Source organism: Paramisgurnus dabryanus, chromosome 1 (assembly GCF_030506205.2).
Source record: "Paramisgurnus dabryanus chromosome 1, PD_genome_1.1, whole genome shotgun sequence".
Lineage (NCBI taxonomy): Eukaryota > Metazoa > Chordata > Actinopteri > Cypriniformes > Cobitidae > Paramisgurnus > Paramisgurnus dabryanus.
This window is the reverse complement of record NC_133337.1, coordinates 76,206,158-76,226,296: the sequence shown is the minus strand read 5'-3', so window position 1 is coordinate 76,226,296 and position 20,139 is coordinate 76,206,158. Positions and strand designations below refer to the sequence as shown.

At 40.5% G+C, this 20,139-nt stretch overlaps 1 protein-coding gene and 1 long non-coding RNA gene across 2 annotated transcripts in view; one reads left to right on the top strand and one right to left on the bottom strand.

The window, feature by feature from the left end:
• The window catches only part of mapk7 (mitogen-activated protein kinase 7), a 31,421-nt gene extending 12,211 nt beyond the window's left edge, over positions 1 to 19,210 (bottom strand). Inside the window, exons 1-4 of the mRNA XM_065257523.2 lie at positions 19,007 to 19,210; positions 17,971 to 18,257; positions 13,353 to 13,518; positions 11,849 to 13,242 (exon numbers count right to left, since the gene is read on the bottom strand). Coding sequence (XP_065113595.2) covers positions 11,849 to 13,242; positions 13,353 to 13,518; positions 17,971 to 18,256 — 1,846 coding nt within the window. The 5' untranslated portion in view covers position 18,257; positions 19,007 to 19,210. The remainder of the gene's footprint in view (positions 1 to 11,848; positions 13,243 to 13,352; positions 13,519 to 17,970; positions 18,258 to 19,006) is intronic.
• On the top strand, positions 2,424 to 4,920 carry LOC135734532 (uncharacterized). The gene is made up of 3 exons (XR_010528968.2): positions 2,424 to 3,865; positions 4,213 to 4,271; positions 4,596 to 4,920. It is a non-coding gene; the product is annotated as an uncharacterized lncRNA (long non-coding RNA).
• Positions 19,211 to 20,139: the final 929 nt, after the last annotated feature.

Below are 20,139 nucleotides of genomic sequence, written 5' to 3'. Positions count from 1 at the left end.
TGCGCGGGAGTAGAAGACGCATTTATGTGGCCAAATGTAAATGGAACAGTTTTAACAAATGAGATAGCTATCCGATCAGAGAAAACACATAAAGTCAAATATAAGGTACAAAGCTGTCAGGTTTATAAAAGGTCCTAATATGTGCCATTTAGGTACAAATATGTATCTTTGAACTGCCAATATGTACTTTTGAAGAACTAATATGCACTTTTTGGGTACAAAGGTGTACCTTTTTGTAAGGGTACTGTCCAGTGACAACTTTTGTACTTTTATTTCTGAGAGTATACTCATATACTATCTTTTTGATCCCATCAAGAGAGGCTTCTTGATGGGAAATGCATCATAAAAAAGTCTATATATTTGGGCAGATGTAAAGCATACATGTGTATTTTTTTGTGTTAGTCCATTTTTATTTTATTTTATTTTATTATTATTGTAACAGCTCAGGTGTGTTCAAGGAGCAACATGTTTGTGCAATTTCTAAAGAATTTAGTTCTGTTTTGAATAACGGGTTGGAAATGAATGCTTTTCTTGTTTTTTGTTTTTTATCCGATTCATCGATTAATCGAACAAATAATCGACAGATTAATCGATTATTAAAATAATCGTTAGTTGCAGCCCTAAACTATATTACTTTTTTGGGTAACGAAATAAAGTAACCCATTACACTAATGATATTGGTAACTACACTACTTTACTAGACTATAGGAACGCGCTTTCCTGCGTTACCCAAGCAGTGTTTGCCTGGGTGTAAAGTTCTGTCTGTTTAAGTGGTGTGTGCATGCGTGTGCCGGTACGTGTGCCGTTGCCATAGAGATTGATTTTGACATAGCTGCTGGTGCAAAGGGGAGCGGGAAATGAAGACGGAGGGTTTCGGCCACTGGGGCGATATTTACATTACTTTCAGCTTATTGCTCGAAAGGACAAAAATATTAGTGTGAAATGCACACTATGCCTACACGACAAGTGTCTTTTAACTGCTGACAACGCGATGAGCAACCTGTCTAAGCATTTGTAAGCCCATCATGGCAATACAACACTTGTGGCGAAAGATCCTGCTTACTGGTCATTTAAAGCAGAGGTCCCCAACCACCGGGTCGCTACCCAGTACTGGATCGTGGACAAGTTGCCACCGGGTCGCAAGAACGTCCCGAAAAAATGTGTATAATAGCCACGTAATAGCTTAATATTGTATTTTGTACTGTAAGAGCCGACTTCAAATAACATCAATCATTTCCACGTTTGAACAGAGCCGCGCTCTCTCTCTTTTTCTCCACCTCTCTCTCTCTATCAGCGCATCAGCGATCACATTGCTGTCATTAGAGTTTGAGCATAAAGTACTTCTAAAACACAATCGATCAAAGAATTGCGGAGGTATGACTTTATGAATCATTTGCAAATGTACGTCGCAATGATGTACATATGCGGAGACGTTCAAATGTGTGACAGCGCAAATGTAGGGCCCTATAATTTCCACGATCACGGAATCGCGGACGGAATCGTGGATTCGGCTAATTATCACGGAATCTAGTATTAACGCGGAATTTCACGGAATTTTACATATTTTGAATAAAATTATGTTTTTGTGTGGGAGACGAACGTATGTCTGTGGGAAATGCAGACCGGGGGAAGAAAATCTGGGCGACACGCCCCCTCCCGTCGTTTCAGACCCCCTCCAAAACACTGAAACCATGGCGAAGTGGCTCTCCACGACTCTGCTTTCGTCAGCGAAAAAATTAAGAAATTCGACGCTAAGCACTTAGTTCCGAGCAGGTCTGGTCTAATAATATTTTAACGGCTACACTTTTAACGTAGGTTTGAAAGGAACCTAAACTTGTCAATCATCATTAATCATGGTAAACGTGAGTCTCCGTGCCTCTGCGCCCAGCCGCAATTCTTCTGGCATCTCTCCTCCTTCACTTCATTTTTCTTCTCTTCTGTTACTTGAAATTGCGTCTCGAGCCCGACCAAGATTCGAGTTGCCTTCGAGAACAGCAAGCCAAGTTCGTTTAGGTTCCATTAATTATTAAGACTAAATGGGCAGGCAAACTAATAAAAACAATGAAAATAAAAAACAATCCGCCAAAATATGGTTTTACACGTCTATAGAGAATATACTATAGCCGAAATAAAGCAATTATTAATTTTCCTAATGCATGGTTGTTATCTTTACTTCCGTATAAAACGTAAATTTCGAAAAGGAGGATTTTCAGCATGTTTGAACAGCAACTCAGCGACCCCAACAAACCCCCCACCCCAATCTCACCCCCCGGTCCGCGAAATTTTTTTAAAGCTGAAACCGGTCCGTGGTGAAAAAAGGTTAGGGACCCCTGATTTAAAGGAGTCACTCATCATCAGCCGACCCGCCTAAACCATGTCCATGTATCTATGTGGTAAATTAAGAAAAAGTAAAGTAAAGTAATAACTAGTGAAGTTACTTTTACCCCAACACTGGCTACATACATACATACATACATACATACATACATACATACATACATACATGCATACATGCATACATACATGCATATATATATAGAAGAATATACAGCCTGTATAAACGAGAGCTTTTAGTAGTTCTATTTCATAGCTCCAGACCGCCAGAGGCATAAACAGAGTGGAAATATCATGCGCTCGTGCATTGGTTAAGAGAACTTATTGATTGGTTGTCATCCCATGACCTCATGACACATATAAAAACCAATCACAACATCTGCAGGACGCGTTGTCTAACCCCTGCCCGGAATGCAGTATTATGCCTCTCGAGCTGTGTCAACAACGTCTGTTTAACGTTTGTTCGCCTGCATCGAGAAATCGAGTCACGTGTGCCCCGACGGACGAAAGTAAATGCAAGCATCACGGTGACGGCGAACAACCGCAACTAAAGAAAAAGTCGTTATCTACGCTGGCGAAACGCATGGACGAGCTGACTGCTACGGTGCAACAGATACAGTCACTGTTGGCCGGATCAGCTGCTTCAGCGGCTAACGAATGCCACACGGAGGTGAGGGAATGTACCGCTCAAGCCGACGCTACTGATCGCTCACATTTTCTATCAACGGATGTTGATGGGTGCGACGCCGTATCGGTGGCAGCCACGGATTCGCTCTTCAGTGAGTCTTTTAGTCAGCCAATGTCCGACGCTATGTTGCCTCCTACCCAGTCTTCTCCGCTCCCCTCGGCCAGTGGCAGTGAACCGGGGACGGGAAGTGAGGCATCCTCCGCAGCACTCTCGTTACGTGACACTTTAAAGAGTGCGCTGGCGAAACTGGAGCTGGATGTCTCAGCGGCGTCTACAGGTCTGACCAACATTTTGTGCCGCTCGGTACCTGGAGTAAAGGATGCACGTCTGCCGTACTGCAAAGATTTTTACTGGAAATGACGCCTATCCAGACACATGGACTTCCCCATTTTGCATTGGACTGGATCGTCATCTCACTAGTCTACGATCGCCAAATTGTAGGTGAGTAAAGTTAACAAGTTTGATGTGATTATCTTAAATATAATTGTCTGTTGTTTAATTACATGTGTGACGCGTTGCATGTTTCAGAGTAAAATACACCTCACTACACAGTCAGGCATCAACAGACAGTCTGTTGGAATTTAAGTTACCATGTCAGTGACTGTTGCTTTTATTGGTTATTTTTTGTGGTTTAATGTTTGAAACCTAAGAAATAAATAAAGTCATAGGCTACTGTAGGCTAATCAGAATAAAATTATCATATAATCTCTGTGACTTTATTAACAAAAGAATGTTACAATTATACTATGTTGTTGAGTGCATTGTGTGTGTCTAACTAAAACTTTTTTTTACAGATACAGCATCATTTCATCGTCTATATGGTGGGACAACCTGCTAGACAGGGTAAGTTATGCTACAAAGATATTGATTTCTGTGATGCAAAGCTGGATTTTCATCATTCCAGTGTCACATCATTATTTAGAAATCATTTCAATATGATGATTTATTGTCAATATTGGAAACAGGTTTTTTTTTTTCAAATAAATGCAGGCATGATAAGCATAAGAGACTTCTTTCCAAACATTTCACTGGTAGTGTACACACATGGTGGGACACAATATTTCTGAAGCGGAAAAATACATACTCTTCGTCTCACAAAATCTTTATCTGTCTCTATAAAAACTATTATCTACATAAAATATTGTTACAGAAAATAATTAAATAATGTGGGTTTTTTTGTCTTGTTCTAGTTGAAGACATCTGTATCTACCTCAAAGAAGGCATGGAGAGACACATTAAAGAATATGTGGTAAGTGTATGTCAGCCTACTCTATTTTTATATCTATCTATTTATAGGTGTATGTATGTATGTATGTATGTATGTATGTGTACGTGTATGCATGTGTATGTGTGTGTATATAAATATCTTATGGATAACTAGATGCTTAAACAAGGTGATTATCTGTTTTCAGGTCTTTTGATGGTTTTGTGACTAATGTTCTATTATTTTACACGTTTGAATCAGTCTACATATTTTAAATATCAGAGTTTGTAAAACAATTTGCCTGCACATTTTTGAAAATTTCACTTTGACTGCTATTGGGACTGATTATTTTTTGTTGTTCTTCTCCAGAATTGTGAAATTGGTGAGTTGGGGATTGCACAGACAGTGGAAGTTTTGCAAAACCTACTTGGTGTCACACATGGGTGTGAAATTGTTTTTTGGACTCATTTATGCACTTAAACTGAACTACCTGAAGAACCTCAAGTGCACCTTTGAAAAAATCCTAATGGAACTGGACTTGATACAACCAAGCAATCACTGAAAGATGCTTCAGTGAATACCTGACAGACACGCTAATACATCCCCCTCAAAGTGGGTAAATTTTTGTACATTTATAAGTGAACTTTTTAACATTAAAGGAATATTGCATTTTCATTAAACAAAAATCCTGATAATTTACTGTCTGTCATCCAAGATGTTTGTCTTTTTTTGTTCAGTCGAGAAGAAATTACGTTTTTTGAGAAAAACATTCCAGGATTTTTCTTAATTTAATAGACGTTATTGGACCTCAACAGTTTAGTTTCAATGCAGTTTAAAATTGCAGTTTCAAAGCAGCTTTAAAGGGCTCTAAACGATCCCAACCGAGGCATAAGGTTTTAGCCAAAAGATTATCATTTTTGGCAAGAAAACTTTTAAAACACAACTTCTTGTCTTGCATTATCCATGTGACACACAGTGCGACATTGCGTACTAATAACGTTGAATGGTTACACATCACAAATGTGAAACGCACATTTGTGGACCATTTTAAATAATAAACGGACCCAAAGACATTAATTAGTATCATTCCACATACAACAACATCTGAACGCTCCTCTTTCTCCTCGCTTGTAAACACTGGAGCGGTAGTTTCAAATATGTCATGCTAGCCTGTCACACAGCTAGTGCAAAACGTTGTGATTTAAAAGTCCGATTTTTTTTTATTTTTGAAAATGACAATCGTTTAGCTAGATAAGACCCTTATGCCTTATTTGGGATAATTTGGAGCCCTTTTAAATCGGCATTGAAACTGTAACTTGAGGTCGAATAAAGTCTTAAATTGAGAAAAATCCTGGAATCTTTAACTCAAACTTTATTTCTTCTTGACTGAACAAAGTAAAACAAACATATGGGTTTAGAAAATTATCGGGATTTTTGTTTTATTAAATTGGATATTCCTTCAACAATTTTAAAAGTTGGAAAGTTTTTGAAAAATGTAATTGATGTATATCTAACATGTAATTAAAGATGCATGAAAATTGTTAATGGCACACAGCCACTCAAAACACTAAGCCATGTGCCATTTTTTCATTCTAAATTATTATTACATCATGTCACAGATTTCTGAAAATGTTAAAGTAATGTTGTTGTCCCTGATTTACCAGATTTATGTCTACCTCGAGTTTTACAGGGTTTTTGTATTTCTGCAGCCTGTTAAAATTTTTGCTCTTATTTGTGGAATGAGGTTGATTGTGGCTGAAATGTCTGAAACACACTTATTTATTTATTTTTGCACACAATACGAGGTGTATAAGCCATGGCTGTCATGCTAGTTATTATACTCTTTTTTGCTGCCTTATGAGTAATGCCTTGAAGTATTAAATAAATTGATAAAATGTAAAACCAAGTAGTCTGGCTATTCTTTTTTTTTGTGTGTTTTTTTGTTATAGCATATTGTGATTTAGGAGGGTGAATGGGGGAGGAATATATACAAATGTATAAATGGTTTTTTAGTAAGATACCTAAATGTAATGCATTTTAAGTGAATTGGGTTTATTAATAAAGAATACATAATCCATTTTTTTATGCATTTAAAACACATTGGATTAAGTAAAACTATTACATAAATTTTACTGGTTTCATTTACATATATCTAAAAAATATCTATCATATAAAGTTTATTTGTTTTTTTAGATTAAAAGTATGTAATCCAAAGGGATGGAAATGTTACATGTAATCAAAATACATAAATCTTATGAATTAGGCCTAAATATTTTTTTGAGTGTAGCGCTGCAGGTACACGCTCACACCCTATGCCGATGAGACAACCACCATACCAGCGCCCCCCCAAGCCTTCACAATTTCCGGCTAGGCGACGCTGACGGACCCGGGTCGACGGCGACGGGTTTTTCCACACCTCAAATGTGGTGCTGGAGAGACATAACATCCAACGCCTGGCTTCTCGAGACTCTCCAGAAGGGTTACAGACTACAGTTTCGCCGTCGACCTCCCTCTTACACCCGAGTTTGTCACACGTCGGTATCGGACAAACGACAACGCCTTACCCTTATCGCGGAGGTTCAAAGTTTAATGCAGAGGAATGCCATAGAGGAGGTAAACCCTCTGCTGTTTTCGGGAGGTTTCTACTCCCGCTACTTTCTAGTTCCCAAAAAGGATGGAGGGTTTCAGACCCATCCTGGATTTAAGGCGCCTAAACAGGTTCTTGAAACGCCTACCGTTCCGCATGTTGCGCACGGCCGATGCGATTCGAGCCGTTGTTCCAGGTGTGTGGTTTGTTACCGTGGACCTGAAAGACGCCTATTTCCATGTGCCCATTGCAGTGGAGCACAGACAGTTCCTAAGGTTCAGCTTTCTACACAAGACCTACCAGTTCAAGGTCCTTCCATTCAGGGTCTTTCTCTGGCCCCCTGTGTTTTCACAAAATGTGTGCAGATTGCCTTAGAGCCCCTGCAACAGGACGGTGTGTTTGTACTTCCCTACTTGGACGACTGGCTATTGTGTGCAGCCACACCAGAGCAGGCTGTAGCCGACACCAACCGCCTGCTGAGACACGTTGAAGTGCTGGGCTTCAGTGTCAACTGGGAGAAATGCCACCTCACTCCTACACAGTCAGTACACTTCTTAGGCATGCATCTGGACTCACGGACGATGCGCGCCACTCTTACCTACGCCAGGAGGTCGGTGATACACCACACCCTACAGAGTGTCCGCTTGGGACACTGGATACCTTACATTTGTCTACTGAGACTGCCAGGTCTGCTCAGTGCAGCGTCCACAGTGATCCGCTTGGGTCTGCTTCACCTACGCCCTTTTCAGCGATGGCTGATCGCTCTTCACCCATCAGCAGTCCGCAACCGTCGAACCCTTGTACGAATCTCGGGGTCCGGTTATCTTTCCCTTGCCCGGTGGCGGCAGGACGATTTTCTACGGTCGGGTGTCCGGATGGGTCCACCCCCGTCGCGCAGAGAGGTGATCACGACGGACGCCTCCCTTTCAGGCTGGGGCGGCGTGTGGCATCAAGGTGTGAACATCTACTGAGGTGTCACATCAATGTTCTAGAGCTACAAGCGGTTTTCCTAACGCTCAAGCACTTTGAAACAGCTCTGATGGGAAAACACGTTCTGGTCAGGACGGACAACATGTCGGTAGTGTTCCATATAAATCACCAGGGCGGCACGTGATCACTGCCTTCTCTGCGCCTGACACAGAAACTCCTGACTTAGGCGGAGCCACGTCTGCTCTCCCTGCGGGCGACACACGTTCCCGGCCGCCTCAACACTGCAGCAGATTAGATGTCTGGGGGGGGACCGAGGCCGACAGACTGGCTACTGCACAAAGAGGTTGTGCAGAGGATTTGGCATACATACGGCAAGGCGACAGTGGATCTGTTCGCCTCCAGAGACACGACTCACTGTCCTCTGTGGTTCTCGGAACGGATGGAGCACGGATCGCTGGGCAGAGATGCCCTGGCTCACGAGTGGCCGGACTCAGTACTGTATGCTTTTCCGCTGACAGCTCTGATCTGGGCGGTACTCAGCCGGGTCCGGGAAAAAAGACACAAGGTACTTCTGATTGCTCCCAAATCGCTGAGCATGCCGTGGTTTCACTTGCTTCTGGCTCTCACGACGGGACCGACCAGTCTGCTGCCCCTGAGGAAGGACTTGCTGTCCCAGATGGAGGGCTCCTTGTGGCACCCCTGCCCGGAGAGGCTGAAACTCTGGGTTTGGCCTCTAGGAGGAGTCGGGACGTCTTGGCCTGTTCAGACAGGGTCAAACACACTGATCTGAATGCTCGTGCATTATCCACTAGGACGATGTACGACAACAGATGGAAGCTGTTTGTCACTTGGTGTACGGAAAGAGCGCTGGACCCCTATGGCTGTCCTATCTCTGCCATTCTTGAGTTCCTACAAACGCTTTTAGACGATGGTCATTCCCCAGCTACACTGAGAGTTTATGTTGCTGTGCTTTCAGCTTATCGGACTCCAGTGGATGGTGTTTCCTTGGGCGCGCACGCTTTAGTATTGGCTTTTCTCAAAGGCGCACGGCATATACATCCACGTGCGCAGCTAGAGTTTGCCCCTTGGGACTTGAACGTCGTTTTGGATGGCCTATGCTTACCGCCGTTTGAACCTTTGGAGCATGCCGAGCTTAAGTGGCTTTCGGTTAAGACCGCTTTCTTGTTGGCCATAACTTCCGCAAAAAGGGTCAGTGAACTACATGCCCTTTCTGTGAGTGCTCATTGTTTGAGATGGGGCCCTGACTTTAACCTGGTCACACTGTGGCCTAATCCTGCCTTCCTGCCTTAAGTGTTGACTCCTCAATTCGTCAACCAACCTTTGTCTTTATCGGCGTTTCAACCTACGGACGCTTCTCGATGGATGCTATGCCCGGTACGTTCTTTGCGGCGCTATGTTGAAGTGACCGCTCCGTGGCGCACAACGGATCAGCTGTTTGTTTCGTTTTGGTGCGTGTCGGAAGGGAGCGGCCCTGTCGAGACAAAGATTGGCACACTGGGTCACAGAGGCCATTAGTGGTGCTTACGGTGCAATGGGCAGGCCTGCTCCGAATTCTGTGAGATGTCATTCGACGCACGGTGTTGCAACTTCTTGGGCTGCGTTGAAGGGGATCTCTATTGCTGACATTTGTTCCGTGGCAACTTGGTCGTCGCCGTGCACTTTTTCAAGGTTTTACAGGCTGAATGTGGTTTCACTACCGCCTGTCTCTTCTGCCACACTGCCTGGTTCAGTGTGATGTGATTTTTGTTTGTGTACTTTGTTAATAAATATGTTGAGTTTATTCTGTCTAATGTCTTTATTACATTCCTCGTGACTTGGTGGTATCAGTCTTCCACTCTGTTTATGCCTCTGGCGGTCTGGAGCTATGAAATAGAACGCTGGTTACGAATGTAACCGTGGTTCTATGAATAGTGGAAGACCGCCAGAGTCTTTGGTCACTCGGTCTGGGGAGAATGACCATTGAGAAAGTTCATTACGTTGTGATAGGTTTTTATATGTGTCATGAGGTCATGGGATGACAACCAATCAATAAGTTCTCATAACCAATGCGCGAGCGCATGATATTTCCACTCTGTTTAGGCCTCTGGCGGTCTTCCACTATTCATAGAACCACGGTTACATTCGTAACCAGCGTTTTCATTATTTGGCAGTTTTAGCAGTTATATTTTTTGTAGCGTGCGGGTGTGGTCAGGACCGAGCTCCTCACTTTGCAGTTAAAAAAATCACTTAATTTTCAAAGAATTGTATTATAATTATAGTTTTATGTATTATTATTGATGTTTTTTCGTTGTTGTTTTATAAATTCTCTATGACAATTGTTTAATAAATGTTCAATCAAAATGCAAATCATTGCGTCTTTTTTAATTTTTAGTCGACTAATCGATGCGCAGGACAGGACTTTGGTCGAATAAGAATTTCTTTGGTTGACTACAGCCCTTCACCCCAGCTGCTAGTATCTCCTCCTCTCGTACCTTCACAGCCTGGTTGTACTTGACAGTGTTGCTGACATGCTGCTCATGCTCTCAGGTGTTGTTGCTGTGTGCGTTAGAGAACGTAAATGTGGCATACGTCATCGCCTCGCTATATCATGTCACGAAATGACATTTTTTATCATGTTAAAAATTATACCGGTGTTATCATGGACGGTATGATATGACACACCCCTACTTTGCACAGATGCGAGAGGCCCCATGCAGCTGAATATATTTTAAATAAAAGGGATAGTTTTCTGTGAAATGCATAAAACTTACATAAGGATTAGAGAGCGAGGCGCAACAGTGAAGCTGCTTATGACCTGCTGGATTTATCACACAAAAATAAATGCGGCACACTAATCGAATTACGTCCATTATCTTGTTTTTGCAATTGAAATGTGCAGAAATCTAAAGTAAAAAACGATGAATTGCACAGCCCCATAGTGTGTTAGCGCTAACTGACTCTGATAGCGACCGGGTGTTCTCCAATTGACTCGGGTTTGCACAAATTGTTAATCAGACTTGGGACCCGAAGTAATTAAACTAGGAACAGACGCGACTGACCATTTAAAACAGGTCCTGGGTCCTCCGTGAAGACCTTTACTTCCTGTCACTCTTGAAGTTTAGAGATAAGACGACTGCTATCTAACGGTCGGGATGTAAACTGAAAACGAAACAACTACCATAGGGGTGGGCAGAATGACCAAAAATCTATTCCACGGAATGAGTCATTTTATTTCACGGAACGGTATATTTCACGGTATAAATGTTTTTCAGTTTATATTGTTTTTTGATTATAAAAATGTACAGAAATTTGCCACTCACTCTAGCTTTTAACTAAATGCTCACAATAGGTTTTAATTAATGAGAAATTTAAAATTAATAATGTTAAAGTGGAAATGCCCAGAAGATAACAACAGATTAAGTCTTGATAAGACAGAATCTTGTTTATAATTGAGTTATTAATTTTATAGACTATTGAAGCTATAGTATGCATTCATTGTATTTTGTATTTATGCATACATTACATTAAACATAACGGAATATACCGTCATACCGCCCAGCCCTAAACTACCATGACTCTGCGTTTTTGAGACACACGTGTATCGATATTTTCTTACACCAGTATAACAAGCTTATTGTTAAAATCTGTCTCCACAGCAAACAGGGCAATTTTGTCTTTACTGTCCCAATATTTATTAAGGCATTGTATGTGTCGTGAGTATTGCTAAAAGCTCAAAATATGACTAATTTTTATTTTGTGACAAATATATTATATGCCATTATAAAGCAAGGAAGAGACAGAACTCTGATTCTGTTAAGCTTAAGAAAGAAAGACATAAGTATCTTGGATGACATGAGGGTGAGTAAATAATCAGTCAAATTTCATTTATAGGGTGGAGTAATCCCTTAAACACTCAGAAGAGTGAATAACAAATTTAACCAAGTGTGTATGTGGCTTATTTGAAGAGATAAACAAGCATTGTGTTAATATGATCTCTAAACGCATTGGTTAAGAGAAAATTTAAACAAAGGTAACAAGTAAAAATGTTAATGTCTTGAATCTTTACCATATTTACATTTTAAAAACATGTATAGAAACCCCTTACCTCGTGCCTTTTGCCTAAGAGCTGATTTGAGCAAGACGGCTTTGAGAGCTGCCTTTGTGTCTTCAGAAATTGCTCCATCCTTTTTTGTAACTTCATTTGTTGCTTTTTCTCCTTTCTCAAGCGCACGAGAGAGAGTTTGAGAGAGTGACTGAGCCTGGGAAGGTGTTAGAGAAAGCGAAGGACCAGACTGAGTTTTAGAGATGTGTTGGGACTGAGCCATCTGCTTTGGAGAAGTATGGTTTGAAGAGACGAGCTCTTTCTTCAAGCAGCCTGTCACTGGTTCTGTAAAAGGTGTGCACTGATTGGAGGTGGGTGTTGTCAGATCAATAGTTTCTGGTTGTCCGTCAGAGTTTGCACTGAGCATGTCCACATCCAAACAGTTTATTGACTGGGTTAAGGATGGCAACATCTGAGCGAGATGGTGTGGGGCTTGGGATCTTACTCGATTACAAAATGAAGGAACTGCTGTAGGCTTGAAGTTGAGATTTGACTTGAGTTGAGTCTGTGCAGTATCTGCCAAATGCTGCGACTGTTGAATGTTATTGGAGATGCCACCCACTGCTGGAACAGAAATATGCAATGGCTTGAATTGGATCTTCTTTCTGACTCCCTGTTTTTTCTTATGATAGTCTTGGATTTCTGCCAGTATAGCCTCTTTAATTTGTTCTCTGCTCAAAGTCTGCCGGTCAAACTCAAAGTCAAAAGCAGGCACACACACAGGTTCATCATCTGAGTCATGGTACTTGGCGAGGTAGGGGTGTTCTAGGGTCTGACATGCGCTGATCCTCTCACGAGGGTCAAAGCGAAGCATGGCACCCAACAAGTCCAATGCAGAAGGCTCGGCCTGTGGGTACAGTATAGCAAAGGATTCTGGTGTTTTTGAAGGGAGGCTCCGCACATATGACCGTACCCGGTCAGATCCTATCGTCCCTATTATACTCTCCGGAGGCGTTCCCAAAACAGAAAGAATCAACTGCAGTTGATGCACATAGTTTTTACCTGGAAACATGTGTCTCCTGCCAAGCATCTCGCCAAAAATGCAGCCTACAGACCAGAGGTCGATGGCCGAACTGTAGTGGTGAAGAGACAGCATGAGTTCAGGAGCACGATACCAGCGGGTGGCCACGTACTCTGTCATAAATGAACGCGATTCTTCCGAGTGGGATGCGCTTAATCCACGAGCCATGCCAAAGTCTCCGATCTTCAGCTCACAGTTTTCATTGACCAGAAGATTTGATGGCTTAAGATCGCGGTGAATAACATTGGCTGAATGAATGTATTTCAGGCCCCTTAACAACTGATAAAGGAAATAGCGTGTGTGTTCTGGAGTCAAGGGTTGGCGGGAGTGAATAATTTGATGAAGGTCACTCTCCATGAGATCCAGAACCACATAACTAAAGAGAGAAAAAGACACAAGGGTCACTTCAGATGTGTTAGACTAAATAGAAAGAGATTACGTGACACGCCGTATTAATCTATATATCTGTTCTACTTAAACTCTTACACTGATTTGAAAGCAGAGTGGGGAATCGCAGGCTGAAGAATATCTTTAATGGCGATGATGTTGTCATGTTTGAAGTGCTTCAGTATCTTCAGCTCTCTGAGTGTACGTTTGGCATTCGTCACAACCTCAAAGGCATTGGGGATCTTCTTGATTGCAACCTGCTGGCCTGAATGCAAGAACAGAAAATCAGTTTGGATTATAAGACGGTAAACTTGTTTTTTTATGACTTGCACTATGTCACTTTATTACTTTATTATTGATAAGCTCTGTTGTCTAATGCCTGCTGTTTGGTGGTGCAATAAAATTACCATCTTTATAAAAAAGGACTGTATAATTTTGAAACATTTTATCATTACTACTACAAAGGGCAAAAAGATAAAAAGAAAACGAAATTGTTTTCAATGAGACACAATTGTGCAACTCCCTATAGAGCTTACACATCAAGAGATCTGATCTTTGAAGGAAACAGGGCACAGTGATAATCACTGTCGATGGAAATTCGCCTAAAGTTAATGATTGCTTAAGTCACAGAGCAAACAACACCATCACAAACAATGAGTGCCTTTTACCCATGAAAAAGCTATGTTTTGCCTCTTTGTCTCTATAGTAGCAACTGTTTTGATAAACCTAGCTTTCATTTAGTAGAAAAATGTCACCAGGACTGCCCTGTGTGCACCAGGTATGACTGTCCTGCAATGAAACACTCTCTATATCGTTTGTTCTTCATTTCCATTACATTTTAATTATTAACATAGTTCATCTGTGAATATGCAAATAGCTTTTACCCAGAAGAAAGCTGAGCACTGTATAAGTAATAAAGCCAGATTATTTTGTGAGACAATGCCACAGAGTTATAAAACAGGACTAAGCAGTTTAAGTGACTGCTGGTTAACATGCAGTATTAATTGAAGGAGTTTAGTCAGTATTTCATCCTTGTTTCGTGATTTCACAACAAATATAGAAATGTGTGTAAAACGGTGTAAATTGTTAAATGCTACTTTGCATTTTCCTGCATTAAAATGCAGTACGTGACAGTTTAGAGATTGAAAGTGAATCATATGAAGTGCCAACGGTGGCTGCATCCGAAAGCTTAGGCATCTGACTTGTTGCCTTGATGCCTCAAGAGCAATGAGTTTGGAGGCATGAAGGAAGCTCCGGGAATAGCATTTGGATAGCCTTCATATGCAGTATAACGGAATTCTGAGAGCACCTTTATGATAACTAATCCCATGTTTGAAAACTATCATTCTAATTTCTCGCTAAAAAAGTGAAAATATAACTTTATTTTAGGGATGGGACGATAACCTGTTTCACGATTTACCACGATAAAATGTCCTGAAGGTTAGTATTATCGTTTAAAATTTAATTATCATTACAACCGTGTTTGATTACCACAGTAAATCCTGTACAGCCAGAATCAGTTTGACGCAGGCGCGCACATGCAACATAGTTTTTTGCACAAGAAGGCATTAAAGGGATAATGTATTGTATTCATTTACGGTAAACTTATTAGACAGATTTATTAATTTTTTACCACATAAATAATTTCAGGGACATGAAATATTAAATAGTGATTTTCAAAAATAAAACTTTTCAGTGTTTTCACTGTGTGTATCAGTTCTTTTTGAACATTTCCATTTCATTTTAACAAAACCATGATAATATTGATAACCGTGATAACTTTAGTCACTATAATCATGATATGAAATTTTCATACCATCCCATCCCTACTTTATTTACACTAAATTTGTGCTCCAGTCGCTTTCTTGGCCTCCATTTTATTTTTTCAAACTCAACCAGGCTAGGGTTGGGCGATGTCCCCTCAATTGGCAGTTGACAATGGTTACGTTAAACCATCGCGATGGACGATGATATCGTAAACTGCCGCCTCAGTGCAGTATAGCCACATAGCTATGTAACAATGAGCACGATCTCCCGAGACACTACAATAGGCTACTAATAAATTATTAATATGGGCTGTTTTCCTGAACAAAATTAAATATTTTAAGTTAGGTTGTTTTCACATATGTTGGTGCGCACCGTGGTGCGGCCTCGGAGCGCACCAAAATACATTGCATTATTTTTCAGTTAGTGCGGTCCGTGTTCACATATATATATTTTTTACTTTACTCGACATGCCGCACCGTACACCATGTGACAACGGTCAGCGCTGTCATTGGTCTCTGACAGCTCTTACCGTCTCATGACCACCCCCACGTTTCCACGACAACCAGCCTGACAGGGAGAGCGCAGCTATCAAGATGTGGAGATAAACGATGCACGTCTTTGCGAAGTTTCTTTGCTTTTACGCGAAATTGCGTAGCTTTTCTATTAAAGCCTTTCTCATGGAGCCGTTTGCTAAAACGCCCGTAATGTCACTATTTGTGTGTGGAGGACAGCTATGCATTTATAAAATCATCAGCTCAAACGTAAAGGAAACCGCGAATCTCTATGCAACGGACCAGGATTGGCTTGTTTGTTGTTAACCCACAATATAACACCCGGCTCACGTCACAACGAAAGCCCAGTGGCTCAAACATGTGGAGAACTTCCTGTTTTTGTTTCGGCCCGAGGTCCAGCAGTGTTCACACCACAGGTGGGTCGCCCCAGAGTTCGGCAACAGCCGCTCCGAGACCACCTGTTTAGAGCGGTCTCGGAGCGGCCGTTTAGTGCGCACCCGAGTGTGGCTCTTGTGTTCACACTGACCCAAACGCACCGTACTCGGAGCGACACGTCATTTGGGCCGACCTAAACAGTGTATATGTGAAAACAAAAGACAAGATTCTAGCAATGTCAAGATCAAATGCCTGACAGGATATTTCCACAGACTAACACACGTCACGTCTCAGGCATAGACTACAGTATTTAAAATAGCATACATGCATTAGTTATTTTTCAATTTAATTTATAGAGCAATTCCCGCAAAGATTTTAGGTTAACTATAGTGTGAAGAGAGTTAGTGTATGTCGACTCGCAGCGGAGTGGGGTGGGGTGTGGCATCACGATGGTGTCTCTCCATGGTCAGTCAACCATCACGATGGACGATGATATCGGCACAACCCTAAACCAGGTTACTCAACACATTTCTCATGCGAAGGTTTCTCAGCAGACAGGAAGTTAACCAAACTGGATTTAGATGTGCCTCCAAAGGCAGCATTTTAAAGCTTTCGGACGAAGCCGGTATGACGTGACAAATATGCTAATAGCATGTTGGTCATCGAGTGCCACTGTCTTTTAAAATTGTGAAAAACACTACCTTAGTTATTAAAGGTGACATAGAATGATTGAAAGGAGTATTTATCCTTGTTCTGTGACATGTAGACAAAAATGTTTTTGTTTGGGTCTGTAATGCCTTAGAAGCTTCCTAAAAACCTCTCTCAGATAACTCTATTAGGTTGGGGATTTTAAACAAGTGGTTTTGCACCTATTTGGCTCCCCCTACTGGCTTAACTTGCAATCTCATTACTGATTGGCTGACTTTGCTGCCACTTAAAATGTAGCCAATTATTTTAAAGTGGAGGGGCAGTGAGATGCCTGTGATGTCATAAGCATCAGTTTTTCAGATTGAGCCGTTTTCTGGCTGACATTTCTAAAAGAGGAATTTCTATGAGACTGAGATGTTTAGCATGTCTAGCACTTTTTGTATGTTTGTGAATGCGGGTGGACTACCATTATTCAACAAAGACAAGGTAAAAATGTTTTTTCATTCTCTGTCCCCTTTATCCTATTCAAGCAACAAGCTGGAGCACAAGTACAACCCATCACATCTTACAAAAAATGTTCTTATCAAAGATGTTCCCTGCTGCAAAAAAAAAAAAAAAAAAAAATACTCAAAATAAGTTGTAGTATGCTGTTGCTAGTACATAATAGGTCTATCAACATATGGATCACATTATAATAAAACATGCCTGTAATGTATGCATGATGCTCCCATCCATACCATTATTATACTATAAGAAAACACAGTCACTACAATCAATTCAGATTTTTTTACCCTCAGGTGGCACAGATCGGATATGACCCACGGACGTGTAAGCAGGAAAAACAAGTGCATACATTTCGATATTCTCCAATCGGTTCAGGGCTCATTCATGTGTGAAAATAAATCGGATATGAATCGGATACATGCATTCAAACATGCAATGTAAGTGGACAGATTGAATATTCCCAAGTCAAGACTTGTTGTGCATCATTGAAAACGCGACGTTGACACATGACTTCAACTCAGGACACCACCCGTCATTATGTGACTTTTCATTGGCGTGATGGCTCCACTTAGTGGAGTACTGTTGAAGTTTTGAGTCTTGTTACAGAAATAAAGCTCTATAATCTTGTATAATCAATTTGTCTGTGCCAATTGCATATAGCAACATTTTACTTCCTCTGTGTTTTAAGCTGTTCAGGGTCAGTATGCCTACAATGAATTGTTTTCACCCAGTGTTTAGTGTAAATACTGATATCGGATACGAGTCAGGTTGTCCAAATAGTCAACAAATCAAAATTTGGCACCAAGATCTGCAGTGTAAATCCAGCCTTATCTAATGCAGGTACTGTCACAGTGTATGCAATTTTGAATGCAGGGTCGGTATAGTAACACCATTCATCTTGGCGCTCTCACCATTGTCTCGTCTCCGTGCAGATGAGACCACCCCATAAGCACCTGTGCCAATGGTCTCGATAATATCATACTCTTCCCCAACCTCAAACTTCACATCCATGGAGTAGGCCTTGAGCAGAGCCAGGTTTTTAGCTCTGGTGTCATCACTAGGCTGAGGTGGATCTTCTGTGATGGCTTTGTTCTGGTACTTGTCATTGTTGCACTCTGTCCTGCTGTTAGGCTCAGCTGCTGTTTGGGAAGGCACTGCTTGGGTATCATTGGTCTCGTCCCTCTCACTGGATGACATCCTAAAACAAAACATCATATTTACTTACACAAATAGGACGAATAACTTCATTCTACTGACACACTTTTGTAGATCTTCTAAATAATGACTAAATGTTTGTTTTTTTAGATGAAGGTTAAAGGTCTTGCTTTCTCTTTACATCTTTAAATGTTTTCTGTATTGGTAAGGGGCTTTTAGACCTGGTTTTGTAAATCATTTAATTTCATGATCTTTTATATCACTCATGGACTTACAATATGATGTTTTCACATAATAAACCTTGATGATGATAATTACAATAATATTTTTGAATACCGAAATATTTCCAATCCTTTAGTTGGAAATGCAAGGGAGTATGCTGTAAGTAACACAAAAACATTACGTCAAAAATCTCTACAACTACTCATTTTATACTGGTTTAAAAAATATTAATAAAGGTACAAACATCTTAACAACCCTAATATTTCAGACTATACTACATTTATAATGGGACTGTTCCACATAAAAAGCAAATAAATAGTATGGATGTGAGACGTTAAATGAAACCGTGAATAACTGAAACAAATAATGATGTGATTCTGATGATCTAACGTTATTAGCAATACTAACAATGGGACAGGTCCGGGTACCAGCTGCCTTACATACAACAACAATTAGCTTTTAACGCCGTATAGAGCCTACTTGCCCAAAGCAGCTTAAACAGCTTTACTTTTCTCTCCGGTTTCGTTAAATAATAAATGTCATTTAATGCTACTTAATGGTATACACTACCTGGTAATCAACGAAAGCAGTATAAATTCTTAGCGGTTCCCTTCAAACATGTCTATTCTTCAATATAGCATCCAGTGTTTTACTTCCTTGTACTCTTCCTTATTGTGTTTGAATAGCGGCAAAAGCAACCAATCGTTTGTTTGTTTGAATGTGGAATAACCAATTGGATCTGAAAACGTCATACAGAGGCAGGCCCCTGGGTGTAGGTTATTTTTAGGGTGTTGTCGTCGACACCAAACGCGTGTAAATATAAATAACGCGCACTTGCCTCAGAAATTATGTCTATACCATAATATTACGGACTACACATAACCATTCATAAAAAATAAAACTACATTCGGTATCGGAACTTTTAACAAACCCGTGGAATGAATCACCCAAACCGCTTACACGTTTCAATCATTAGACCCTATTTTACCTTTATAGGGTAAAACATTTCATTTTTTTAGTGCTTGCATTTAGTGATAACATATTTTTAAATCAGCACAAAATCTTGGGGGGGGGGGGGGCGTTACTAGCAATTACTTTAACTTTTGGATTAGAATTGTCTTATTATATTTTTTATTTATTTATATTATATAGGGCCTTAGTAGTAAAATAATTTTATAAGTAAAAGTAAAAACTTGGTAAAAACTTTCAAGGGATAATGATTAACTTCAAGGTCTTATTATTTATAGGAGATTCAGTCTTGAAACTTTTGTGAGTTCCCCAAATATATACTATAAAAACTGAAATAAAAACCTGCTTGCCCGTGTTGAAACTTTATTCAATTTTTTTTTTTAAATAAATATTATTAAAACAAATAATTTAAATTCTTTCTTTCTGTGCAAATTCAAATGCAAAATTACATCTTTAAATGTTTTCTGTATTGGTAAGGGGCTTTTAGACCTGGTTTTGTAAATCATTTAATTTCATGATCTTTTATATCACTCATGGACTTACAATATGATGTTTTCACATAATAAACCTTGATGATGATAATTACAATAATATTTTTGAATACCGAAATATTTCCAATCCTTTAGTTGGAAATGCAAGGGAGTAACTTCCCAGCTAACAATTTTTGGTTCCCAGAACGTTCCCGGAACGTTAGGTTTTGGTTCCGGGAACGTTCCCAGAACGTTAGTTTTTGG